A 13,929-nucleotide genomic window follows, 5' to 3' on the forward strand; every position below is an offset into this window, starting at 1 on the left:
GTTGATAAATACCAAGGGGGAATTCTAGTCTAGGGCCTTGGTGGTGATATTTGTGACAACTGCTAACAATCGCTAGCAAAGCAAAAACCTCTATGGAGTTTCCTTCTGACAACGTATAAGGAAGTGAATGGAAGAATGGGGCTTTAATTGTGACAGGATGCATAATTATGCAGTAACAGCCCCCTCTTTTCTAACAGGGATCGCTGGTTTTTCTCATTCCTTCACTGATGTGCTTCACTGATTCCTGGGCTGGCCAATGTTGAAACTTTTTTTAAATGGCTCAGAGATTTTCTCTCTGCTCCCCTCCAATATCATCTATAAGTTTCAGTAGGAAAAAACGTTGATTTCAAAAGTTTAACAAACCATACAACTCTATGCACAATGACTACTTTGAACAGTACGTTTACAAAAAATATCCAGTGTAGATGCAATTTGGCCCGCAGGTGATTTTATCTGCCCAGAGACATATGTGATCGTATATAAATAGAAGCAAGATTTGAAATTATTATGTTTTAAATCAAATATTATAACGTTTTTGTTCTTCTTGCGGTCTCTTTTGCAGTCTAGAAATTATTTGTATTTATGTTTGGCCCGTTGCTGAATCTAGTCGATGATCCCTAATATAGACCGTAATATGATGGTAATGAATGCAGATATGCTTGGCTTGACTATTTCAACACCAGTATTGTTGCTGGACTCATCACTTTTACGAGGCAAAACTAGCTAGATTCCTTTGCACAGATGAAGGCAGTCTATTTTTTTTTATCTTAAAGTCAAAACTAGCCCCTAGTCAATGGACTGGAGCAATTACTGTTCATAATACAATACATACAGTTGAATTCGGAAGTTTACATACACTTAGGTTGGAGTCATTAAAACTTGTTTTTCAACCACTCCACAAATTTAATGTTAACAAACTATAGTTTTGGCAAGTCTGTTAGGACATCTACTTTGCGCATGACACAAGTAATTTTTTCAACAATTGTTTACAGGCAGATTATTTCACCTATAATTCACTGCATCACAGTTCCAGTGGGTCAGAAGTTTAGATACACTAAGTTGACTGTGTCTTTAAACAGGTTGGAAAATTCTATAAAATTATGTCATGGATTTAGAAGCTTCTGATAGGCTAATTGACATAATTTGAGTGAATTGGGGGTGTACCTGTGGATGTATTTCAAGGACTACCTTCAAACTCAGTGCTTCTTTCTTGACATCATAGGAAAATGAAAAGAAATCAGCCAAGACCTCAGAAAGAAATTGAAGACCTTCACAAGTCCGGTTCATCCTTGGGAGCAATTTCCAAACGTTTCACCCATGTTCATCTGTACAAACAATAGTACGCAAGTATAAACACCGTGGGACCACACAGGCGTCATACCGCTCAGGAAGGAGATGCGTTCTGTCTCCAAGAGATGAACGTACTTTGGTGCGAAAAGTGCAAATCAATCCCAGAACAACAGCAAAGGACCTTGTGAAGATCCTAGAGGAAACAGGTAAAAAAGTATCTATATCCACAGTAAAATGAGTCCTATATTTACATAACCTGACAGGCCGCTCAGCAAGGAAGAAGCCACTGCTCCAAAACCACCATAAAAAAGCGAGACTACGGTTGGCAACTGCACATGGGGACAAAGATCGTACTTTTCGGAGCAATGTCCTCTGGTCTGATGAAACAAAAATAGTCCATAATGACCATCGTTATGTTTGGAGGAAAGGGGGAGGCTTGCAAGCCCAAGAACACCATCCCAACCGTGAAGCATGGTGGTGGCAGCATCATGTTGTTTGGGTGCTTTGCTGCAGGAGGGACTGGTGCACTTCACAAAATAGATGGCTTCATGAGGAAGGAAAATTATGGATATATTGAAGCAGCATCTCAAGACATCAGTCAGGAAGTTAAAGCTTGATCGCAAATGAGTCTTCCAAATGGACAATGACCCCAAGCATACTTCCAAAGTTGTGGAAAAATGGCTTAAGGTCAACAAAGTCAAGGTGTTGGAGTGGCCATCACAAAGCCTTGACCTCAATCCAATAGAACATTTTTGGGCAGAACTGAAAAAGCGTGTGCGAGCAAGGAGGCCTACACACCTGACTCAGTTACAGCAGCTCTGTCAGGAGGAATGGGCCAAAATTCACCCAACTTATTGTGGGAAGCTTGTGGAAGGATACCAAAAATGTTTAACCCAAGTTAAAAAATGTAAAGGCAATACTACCAAATACTAATTGAGTGTATGTAAACGTCTGACCCACTGGGAATGTGATGAAAGAAATAAAAGCTGAAATAAATAATTCTCTCTACTATTATTCTGACATTTTACATTCTTAAAATAAAGTGGTGATCCTAACTGACCTAAGACAGGGGATTTTTACTCGGATTGAATGTCAGGAATTGTGAAAAACTGTATTTGGCTAAGGTGTATGTAAACTTCCGACTTCAACTGTTGGTAGGGTATATTCTGTAGCCTATATCATAGGGTATGTTAAAGCCTTTATCTATCCTATAGAGTATCCCTTGAGTTGGTATTCTCAATTCCCCCACCTTGGGGGAAAAAAGCGTGGGAGTTCTCACTGAGCACCAGCAAAAATAAAACCTATTTATATTTTTGCGTATAACTGCTTTTCACACTACTTTTGGATTATAATTGGATTGTAAGGATCATATGAATGTCCTGCTTAATTTAATGTTTTTGTCATTGTTGCAAATCAACTGCATTATACTTTTTTTAAAACACTTAAAATGGTAAAATGGTTCTTTGGCTAGCTTTGCTACAGTCTATGTCAATGAGCGTTAGCATTCTAGCTAACAACTGCGACAATCAAAAATAGGTATTTAGCAACGATCACAACCAAATATAATCTTAGCGACCGTTCAAGCAATAATCAAAACAACATTGTAAGTGTATGAGAATCCAAAAAAGTGTTTTTTTAATAACTAAATCTAGGCTAAATTGAATGGGTGCAGATGGCAAACAAGATTTGTTTTCCCCATGGTGGCTGTTAAACAGTATATTGAACAAAAATATAAACGCAAGTGTTGGTCCCATGTTTCATGAGGTGAAATAGAATATCCCAGAAATGTTCAATAGGCACAAAAAAGTATTGCTCTCAAATGCAACAATTTGTTTATATCCTTGTTAGTGAACATTCCTCCTTTGCCAAGATAATCCATCCACCTGACAGGTGTGGTATATCAAGAAGCTGATTGAACAGCATGATAATTACACAGGTGCACCTTATGCTAGGGACAATAAAAGGCCACTCTAAAATGTGCAGTTTTGTCATACAACAGAATTCCAGAGATGTCTCAAGTTTTGAGGGAGTGTGCAATTGACATGCTGACTGTAGGAATGTCCACCAGAGTTGTTGACAGAGAATTTCCTTTTATATACTCGAACTCAGTAAACTCATTGAAATATTTATATTTTTGTTCTGTATATTTGCCCAACACCTCTTATTTTCACAATATTAGTCCCGGCAAGTTGTACCTCCAAATTCACTCTGAAGGCAGCTGACCACTTGTACCAGCCAATCATAGTTGACCATTCCCTGTGCACCTCACTGAACCACATGCTGCTGCCTTCAGAGTGAGATTGCAGTCAGAAATTAAGACTCATTGAACTGTACCTATCTGCATTTAACTTGTGTTAGTGCTTACATTTAAGTGGAAATACATTTACATTACATTTAAGTCATTACATAAATACGGCACATGCCATTTCTTCTTTAATTGAGTGTTGCTAATGCAGTCTAGTTATTTACCGTCATGCTTGTTCAAGCTTGCTAGCCAAGATGTTAGCCAGTCATGCTAGCTCATTTATGCTGTGTGCCACATGCCTTTTTTAGAATTATTCCTTTAATACTGTTTGCTTATAGACATAGTATCTTTCTTTAATAGCCATGTTACGGACATTTACAACCTTTATGTTATGTATGCATTTTGCATCACAACACTGAAGTGTAAGGGAACTCAAATGTTTATTTTACCTTTATTTAACTAGGCAAGTCAGTTAAGAACAAATTCTTATTTACAGCGACGGCCTACCCAGGCCAAACCCTAACGACACTGGGCCAATTGTGCGTCGTCATATGGGACTCTCAATCACAGCCAGTTGTGTTCCAGGCTGGAATCAATCCAGGGTCTTTAGTGACGACTCTAGCGCTGAGATGCAGTGCCTTAGACAGCTGCGCCACTCGGGAGCCCAGTGGACTGGTTCTTTATATATATTCTTTATAGGGAACACTTAAACAACACAATGTAACTCCAAGTCAATCACACTACTGTGAAATCAAACTGTCCACTTAGGAAGCAACACTGATTGACAATAAATTTCACATGCTGTTGTGCAAGTGGAATAGACAACAGGTGGAAATTATAGGCAATTAGCAAGACACCCCCAATAAAGGACTGGTTCTGCAGGTGGTAACCACAGACCACTTCTCAGTTCCTATGCTTCCTGGCTGATGTTTTGGTCACTTTTGAATGCTGGCGGTGCTTTCACTCTAGTGGTAGCATGAGACGGAGTCTACAACCCACACAAGTGGCTCAGGTAGTGCAGCTCATCCAGGATGGCACATCAATGCGAGCTGTGGCAAGAAGGCTTGCTGTGTCTGTCAGCATAGTGTCCAGAGCATGGAGGCGCTACCAGGAGACAGGCCAGTACATCAGGAGACGTGGAGGAGGCCGTAGGAGGGCAACAACCCAGCAGCAGGACCGCTACCTCCGCCTTTGTGCAAGGAGGAACACTGCCAGAGCCCTGCAAAATGACCTCCAGCAGGCCACAAATGTGCATGTGTCTGCTCAAACGGTCAGAAACAGACTCCATGAGGGTGGTATGAGGGCCCGACGTCCACAGGTGGTGGTTGTGCTTACAGCCCAACACCGTGCAGGACGTTTGGCATTTGCCAGAGAACCCCAAGATTGGCAAATTCACCACTGGCGCCCTGTGCTCTTCTCAGATGAAAGCAGGTTCACACTGACCACATGTGACAGACGTGACAGAGTCTGGAGACGCCGTGGAGAACGTTCTGCCGCCTGCAACATCCTCCAGCATGACCGGCTTGGCGGTGGGTCAGTCATGGTGTGGGGTGGTATTTCTTTGGGGGGCCGCACAGCCCTCCATGTGCTCGCCAGAGGTAGCCTGACTGCCATTAGGTACCGAGATGAGATCCTCAGACCCCTTATTCCCTCTCACCCCCCCCCCTTTAAGATTTAGATGCACTATTGTAAAGTGACTGTTCCACTGGATGTCATAAGGTGAATGCACCAATTTGTAAGTCGCCCTGGATAAGAGCGTCTGCTAAATGACTTAAATGTAATGTAAATGTAATGTAGCCTCATGCTACCGTGTATCGTTACTGTAGCATGTAGCCTAATTTAACCAGTACCGTTGCTTGCGGCACAGTTACTATTCCACGTTGGTCGTGGTCTAGTGCACATGTGCAGACGTCGGTTACGTTCCAGTCATATTTTCAGTTATTATGCTTACCAGTATTTTGGTCTTTAGCCTGTAAGTGTATTTCTATAGCCTGTGTATTTGGTTTTGCCCCTTACATTATATCTTGGCATAAGCAGTATAGAGATGGGGTATATGGGCTCCTGAGTGGCGCAGTGGTCTAAGGCATCTCAGTGCAAGAGACGTTACTTATACCTGGTTCAAATCCAGGCTGTATGACATCTGGCTGTGATTGGGAGTCCCATAGGGCGGCGCACAATTGGACAAGTGTCGTCCAGGTTTGGCCTGGGGTAGGCCGTCATTGTAAATAACCGTTTTTTCTTAACTGACTTGCCTAGTTAAATAAAATAAAAAAATATGGGTGATTTTGCAAATATGGGCCTTTTTGTGTCTCAGGGTTAGATTTTTAAGATAACATTTTAACATAGATTGTTTTTCTTCACATCCATTAAGTAATCCAGGCTGAATCACATCCGGCCGTGATTGTGAGTCCCACAGGGCAGCACACAATTGGCCCAGCGTTGTCCAGGTTTGGCCCGGGGTAGGCCGTCATTGTAAATAACAGTTTGTTCTTAATTGACTTGCCTAGTTAAATAAAGGTTAAATAAAACATGTTTTAAACCAATTTCAAAGTAGAGATTAAAATAACCTTGAACCTTTTTTTCTCCATAATGTTATGGAGAAAAAAAAGTCATGTAATGTTATTATTTACACTGTTTTTCACTGTTTTTGTCCTGCTTCACACCTGGACTTTTGACAATCTTCTATGCATTACACTTACAAAAGTCTAATGACAAAACATTTACTGCACCTGTTTAAAAAAAACATTCAAATAAATGGAAACTATATACATATTAGATGTGCATAAGCCATTTGATATACATGTATATATATTTTTTACACAAAATACAGAAGTCTCTAGGTGTTGTGTCATGACCACCATGACAAGCAAATAATAATAACCTTTTTTTCAAAAGATTGCGTACTTGGATAAGAATAGTGACAGTGGAGCACATAGATGTCATGGAGGGGAATTCTAATGTTGATGCCGGGAAATGAAAAGAAAGGTAAATATGACTTGAGAAGATATTTCCCAATAGGCTATAGTTTCATCAAATGATGTTAGATTTTTTCAATTATGTTTTAATTATGTGTATTTAGGATACATTGTATGCGAGCTGTTCAACTGGAGCATGCTGGAATCCCTTCTATTTATGACCAAATACTGTAAAAATGTAATTCCCGCCACATGTCATTACCACCACATGTCATTACCACCACATAATGAACTGTGATGGTAAAGGACAGAATGTGTTGGTGATGACTAACTGTATTAGTTAATACATTATTACTTACCTTAAGACCTGAAAAGACAAACAAATTACCTATATGATCATGGTTAAGTTGAAATTGAACACTTATTTGCAAAATAAGACCATTACATTTTTTATTTTATTATGTTAGGATGATTGAGTGATTACGATGTCTATTTATGTGACTTACAATGAATATTACTGACTTTAATTATTTATTTTAAATGTTTCTATAAGATGCCCCTAAATCAACCAAGAAGAGAACAAGGACATACACCATATATACAAAAGTATGTGGACACCCCTTCAAATTAGTGGATCAAATTAGTTGATTTGGCTATTTCAGCCACGCCCGTTGCTGAAAGGTGTATAAAATTGAGCACCCAGCCATGCAATCTCTATAGACAAACATTGGCAGTAGAATGGTCCATACCAAAGAGCTCAGTGACTTTCAACGTGGCACCGTCATAGGATGCCACCTTTCCAATAAGTCTGTTCGTCAAATTTCTGCCCTGCTAGAGCTGCCCCGGTCAACACAAGCTCTCAAAACAGAAATGTCGAGTGCTGAAGCGCGTGGTGTGTCAAAATCATCTGTTCTGCGTTGTAACACTCACTACCGAGTTCCAAACTGCTTCTGGATCTATTAGACATGGGTATGGGAAATTCTTTAACCCACAGTCACTAAGCTGTTAAGTGGAACTCTTGCTTTCACCTGTGCAATCGTGTTAAATCAGTGATTACTTCATTGTGCAGAGTAAAGAAGGTTATATTTTCAAAGTGTTATTGAATGATTGGATTCACGCATCGATTTGACAGTAAACCTCGAGCATGGATATGATGTCTCAGAATAGTAATCACAAAGATGTACCTTTTTAGTTTTGTTCATAGCTTCCAAGATGGCAACATTTAGGATCTCCAGAGCAGAGAGGACATTCACATATCCCCCCAAGTGTTGAGCAAAGTCATCTGAAATGAAAGAAAGAAAGCAACCCTAATTGTATATTTAACATCGACACCAGTTTCTTATACCACACAGTACGAATAACACATTCAGTTGAATATCTAATGTGCATGGTATCGCAATATCCTTCCCCATAATGCACACTTTGATCTAAAAAATGTCTATGAGAAATGTCGGAACTACCTTAGACTGATCGAACAACAAAACAGAACAGTACATCCTGAGACACAAGACCGGACATTGATTAGATCAAGTGTTATAATCTCTTATAAAGTTGGAAAGTAAGTCAACCAAAACGCTTAAGTGTGCCAACACTGTTCTTATACTTTATTATGGTAATGTTAAATCAATCAGGACATTATAACTTTCACCAATCTAAGAGTGCCACGGATTTCTTTTGCCTATGAAGCAGTCATTGATTGATGTTCAACGCACTAACTCCAAGATAACACAGAGAATGCACTTACAGTGATAAAGAGATAGTCAACATCCCCCCCATGTCAAGCTGCTCCGCTGACTGATGCTTTTCCCATTCAATAAATTATGCAGCAGGTTTATTCTCGGAGGTGAGTGTTTACAGGTTCTTGTCCTACTTTTGGCTTTCCATCTGCCACTAATTTTCCTAAGCTGGGTATCTAGATGTGTTAATCAGTTTATACCCACACTTATAATAATAGAAGGTTATAGATGATGATCAGCATGACCATGTTGATTATGAGGATAATGAAGATCGGAGTGACACTGTTATGCTGATGGTGATAACAATTATTACAACAATAACCCACTGGGCACAAACTGGCTGAATGGTGAAGGTCGAGAGTCATGCGTCCTCCGAAACACAACCCAGCCAAGCCGCACTGCTTCTTGACACAATGCAAGCTGACACGGTTGCCAGGTGTACGGTGTTTCCTCCTCCGACACATTAGTGCGGCTGGCTTCCGGGTTAAGCAGGCGTTCTGTCAAGAAGCAGTGCGGCTTGGCTGGGCTTTGTTTCGGAGGACGCGCGGCTCTCGACCTTCACCTCTCCTGAGTTCGAATGGGAGTTGCAGCAATGGGACAGGACTGTAACTACCAATTGGATACCATGAAATTGGGGGAGAAAAAAGGGTAAAAAAATGCAAAAAGTTGTTTTGAGGGTGAAATTTCAATCGCAGAATTGTCATCATGGTAACCAATTTTCAACATAGACAAACTTTGTGGAAAATATCTAGAATTTGTACCTTTGAAACCACGTCAGATCTTAAATGTTACAGTGGGGCAAAAAAGTATTTAGTCAGCCACCAATTGTGCAAGTTCTCCCACTTAAAAAAAGATGAGAGAGGCCTGTATCATCATAGGTACACTTCAACTATGACAGACAAAATGAGAAAAAAAAATCCAGAAAATCACATTGTAGTATTTTTTTATTAATTAATTTGCAAATTATGGTGGAAAATAAGTATTTGGTCACCTACAAACAAGCAAGATTTCTGGCTCTCACAGACCTGTAACTTCTTCTTTAAGAGGCTTCTCTGTCCTCCACTCGTTACCTGTATTAATGGCACCTGTTTGAACTTGTTATCAGTATAAAAGAAACCTGTCCACAACCTCAAACAGTCACACTCCACTATGGTCAAGACCAAAGAGCTGTCAAAGGACACCAGAAACAAAATTGTAGACCTGCACCAGGCTGGGAAGACTGAATCTGCAATAGGTAAGCAGCTTGGTTTGAAGAAATCAACTGTGGGAGCAATTATTAGGAAATGGAAGACATACAAGACCACTGATAATCTCCCTCGATCTGGGGCTCCACGCAAGATCTCACCCCGTGGGGTCAAAATGATTACAAGAACGGTGAGCAAAAAACCCAGAACCACACGGGGGGACCTAGTGAATGACCTGCAGAGAGCTGGGACCAAAGTAACAAAGCCTACCATCAGTAACACACTACGCCGCCAGGGACTCAAATCCTGCAGTGCCAGACGTGTCCCCCTGCTTAAGCCAGTACATGTCCGGGGGGCCCATCTGAAGTTTGCTAAAGAGCATTTGGATGATCCAGAAGAAGATTGGGAGAATGTCATATGGTCAGATGAAACCAAAATATAACTTTTTGGTAAAAACTCAACTCGTCGTGTTTGGAGGACAAAGAATGCTGCGTTGCATGCAAAGAACACCATACCTACGAAGGAGTGGCTTCGTAAGAAGCATTTCAAGGTCCTGGAGTGGCCTAGCCAGTCTCCAGATCTCAACCCCATAGAAAATCTTTGGAGGGAGTTGAAAGTCCGTGTTGCCCAGCAACAGCCCCAAAACATCACTGCTCTAGAGGAGATCTGCATGGAGGAATGGGCCAAAATACCAGCAACAAGTGTGTGAAAAACTTGTGAAGACTTACAGAAAATGTTTGACCTCTGTCATTGCCAACAAAGGGTATATAACAAAGTATTGAGATAAACTTTTGTTATTGACCAAATACTTATTTTCCACCATAATTTGCAAATAGATTCATTAAAAATCCTACAATGTGATTTTCAGGATTTTTTTTCTCATTTTGTCTGTCATAGTTGAAGTGTACCTATGATGAAAATTACAGGCCTCATCTTTTTAAGTGGGAGAACTTGCACAATTGGTAATAGTAGGCTGAGCAGCCCCTCCTACTGGAGCTATCCATTTGGTCTCCCATCCAGGACTTTAACCAAGCCCTGCTTAGCTTTGATATTATATAGAATGATTATTGAGAGATCTCTTATTATCTAAATAGAGTCAGTGTTGCTATCGAAGTCATTCAATTATACTATTTAGGCCTATGCTGTCACGCCCTGGTCTTAGTATTTTGTGTTTTCTTTATTATTTTGGTCAGGCCAGGGTGTAACATGTGTGATTTTATGTGTCTTGTCTTGTCCAGGGGTTTATTAGATTTATGGGGGTGTGTTTAGTAGAGTTGTGTAGGAAAGTCTATGGTTGCCTCGAGTGGTTCTCAATCAGAGGCAGTTGTTTATCGTTGTCTCTGATTGGGAACCATATTTAGGCAGCCATATTCTTTGGGTATTTCGTGGGTGATTGTTCCTGTCTCTGTGTTTGTTTGCACCAGATAGGGCTGTTTTGGTTTTTTCATGTTACGTTTATTGTTTTTGTATTGTTCGTTATTATCTTTATTAAAGATGTATCAAGATAACCACGCTGCATTTTGGTCCTCCTCTCTTTCGACGGAAGAAAACCGTAACATATACAGCATTTGCGAAGTCATCAAGAGGTATTGTTTCAATTCAACTAAAAATAAAACAATACCTATAGGCCTAGGGTTTCAAGCTTAAATCTTAATCTTAAAGTTAATAATGAATATGTTGGATGCACGTCTACATTTCAACCAAAATTAAGTTAAAGAATAGGACTAAATCAAATCAAACTACTGTACAAATAAAGTTTGACTTGATTTAGTCCTATTCTTTAAATTAGATTTTTGGTTGATATGGAGACGTGCATCCAACATTTAAAATACAAATTTGAGGATAAACTGGAATTAAAGTCAGACTAAGTCAGTAGGCACAAAATATACATCTACTTCAAATGTTGGTATTTGGTTGTATTGTCAACTTAATAACACAATTCTATATGACTTGTTATACTATAAATAGCCTAAAGTTATTAAGGCTAATGTAACAGTTTTTATTCAACCTTAAAATGAGTAACACATCCATGGCCACATTTTGAGTTGACTGCAACTATAAAAATCTTACTATGCAATCATAGAAAAATGCATATCTCACAATATACATATGGAACAGCATTGATCACTTGTACTATGTACAATACTTTTGATGTAATCTCAACTACAATCTAGGTCATTTGGTTGTGCTATTAGATGACACACAGTGATAACACTAAGTTGTTGTATAAATACAAAATATCAGACAATGTTTTTTTCACTATAATTTGTTTGTGCTTTTAGATGGTTGGAAAGCCTAGTGATAACACATTGGCTGTCTTTTTGAGTGGGTGTATAAAAGGTTGAAATGTCATTGATCAACACCTCAACCAAACATAACCCACATTTCCACATTGAAATGACGTGGCGTGCTCACTGGAAAGTCACTGACCTTATTATGAGAGAGAATTGCACAAAAGATTCAAATGTGGGAATAATGTATTACTGGAGGCATGTTGGAGAGATTGCAGGGTTAATTTCATGAAAGGATAGGCCACATTAAAACACACACTCACCTGATAGTTTGTCGGTATCGAGGTTGCTGCAATGTATCAGAAAATAAATTGATGGGAAAAGAAAGAGTTCATTGAATTACAGACATTTCAAAGATGTTTGGTGTTTCATTTAAGTCCTGGAGAGGTCGTGTGCCTCGAATGCATGGACAGAATTTCTAATTCTACAGAGGGAAGCTTTGCACCACTTCATGAAGCCGGGTGCCCCCCAATGTACTGTAAAACGTTCAGGAATTAATAGGTTCAATAAAAGATAACAAGATTACTATGAGCTCTAAATAACGCTTCATTCACCTCACACTTTTCCACTTAGTGAGTGACGCCTACAGGCTTCGACTAAAGAAATGTGATCTCCTCTCTGGTAATATCATTTCCATGGTATTTGAAGTGGACTTTGTGGAACAATATTTGAAATATTCAAGTCAGATTTTCCTAGGCTGAAATGTATGACTGGGCAGCAATGACCACATAACAGGCGACCACCTAAAATGTTATATGAAACTGTCAAGAGGAGTAAAACAAGGTGTTCCACTATCGGCATATTTATTGTGGCCATCGAAATATTATTTATTAAAATCCGATCTAACAATAATATCAAGGCTCTAGTTAATCCAGGGTTTAATAAACAAAGGTGTCATTCATTATATGCTGACAATTCATGTTCTCTTTAAAATCCGCAATTAGGATCCCTGCATAGCCTTAGAGGACCTAGGTAATTTTTCTAACCTCTCTGGATTACAACTGAAATATGATATGTACCAATATTACATATTGGATCACATTTAAACAATTTAAAAAACTTTAACATTACCTTGTAGTTTACAAATATTACAACAAATATGGTTAAACTCAAATATATATATACTAATTGATAAAAAAAATAATATTTTTGACATGAAAGAAAAAAAGGTATAATCTTTGAATTATATCATAAATATGACTGGTGGAGTTAAGTCACACATGTAGTTAACAAAAACATATGGACATGTCTGCTCGATCCAAAATTACAACTGATTTCAGCATTACTACAAAAATAGAAGTGGAAGGGGGAGGAGGTAAGGAACTTGTCTGTCGGCCCTGCATTAAAGACCGAAATTGGTTAAAGAAAATTGCATTTAATAAAAAAGTATACCAGTATACCAGGGCCAACAAATATAAACGCAACATGCAACAATTTAAAAGATTTTACTGCGTTACAGTTCATATGAGGAAATCAGACAATTTAAATAAATTAATGAGGCTCTAATCTATGGATTTCTATGGACTGCGAATACAGATATGCATCTGCTGGTCACAGATACCTTTAAAAAAATGGGCCTCACAATGGGCCTCAGGATCTCGTCATGGTATTTTTGTGCATTCAAATTGCCAGTCAATAAAATGCAATTGTGTTCATTATCCATAGTTTATGCCTGCCTATACCATAACCCTACCACCACCATGGGGCACACTGTTCACAAAGTTGACATCAGCAAACTGCTCTCCCACACGACGCCATACACATGGTCTGCGGTTGTGAGGCCGGTTGGGCGGACTGACAAATTTTCCAAAACGACGTTGTAGGCGGCTTATGGTAGAGAAATTCACATTCAATACTCTGGCAAAAGCTCTGGTGGACATTACTGCAGTCAGAATGCCAATTGCACTCTCCCTCAAAACTTGAGACATCTGAGGCATTATGTTGTTTGACAAAACTGCACATTTTAGGGTGGCTTTTATTGTCCCCAGCAAAAAGGTGTGCCTGTGTAATGATCATGCTGTTTAATCAGCTTCTTGATATGCCACACCTGTCAGGTGGATGGATTATCGTGGCAAAGGAGAAATGCTTACTAACAGGGATGTAAACAAATTTGTGTACAACATTTGAGCGCAATAAGCTTTTTGTGCATATTGAACATTTCTGGGATCTTTAATTTCAGCTCATGAAACATGGGACCAACACTTTCATGTTGCGTTTTATATTTGTGTTTAATGTGTATGGGGGATACAACCATCCTAGCTGTGCAGA

At 39.3% G+C, this 13,929-nt stretch overlaps 1 protein-coding gene across 2 annotated transcripts in view; it reads right to left on the bottom strand.

Annotated features, from left to right (window-relative positions):
* LOC124003897 (N-terminal EF-hand calcium-binding protein 1-like) overlaps positions 1-13,929 on the bottom strand; it is a 70,151-nt gene that overhangs the window by 11,561 nt on the left and 44,661 nt on the right. For both annotated transcript variants that reach the window (XM_046312540.1, XM_046312539.1), the window contains exons 4-5: positions 11,925-11,950; positions 7,635-7,732 (exon numbers count right to left, since the gene is read on the bottom strand). In XM_046312540.1, the coding sequence (XP_046168496.1) occupies positions 7,635-7,732; positions 11,925-11,950 (124 nt within the window). The remainder of the gene's footprint in view (positions 1-7,634; positions 7,733-11,924; positions 11,951-13,929) is intronic.

This window comes from Oncorhynchus gorbuscha, linkage group LG18 (genome assembly GCF_021184085.1).
Source record: "Oncorhynchus gorbuscha isolate QuinsamMale2020 ecotype Even-year linkage group LG18, OgorEven_v1.0, whole genome shotgun sequence".
Taxonomy (NCBI): Eukaryota; Metazoa; Chordata; class Actinopteri; order Salmoniformes; family Salmonidae; genus Oncorhynchus; species Oncorhynchus gorbuscha.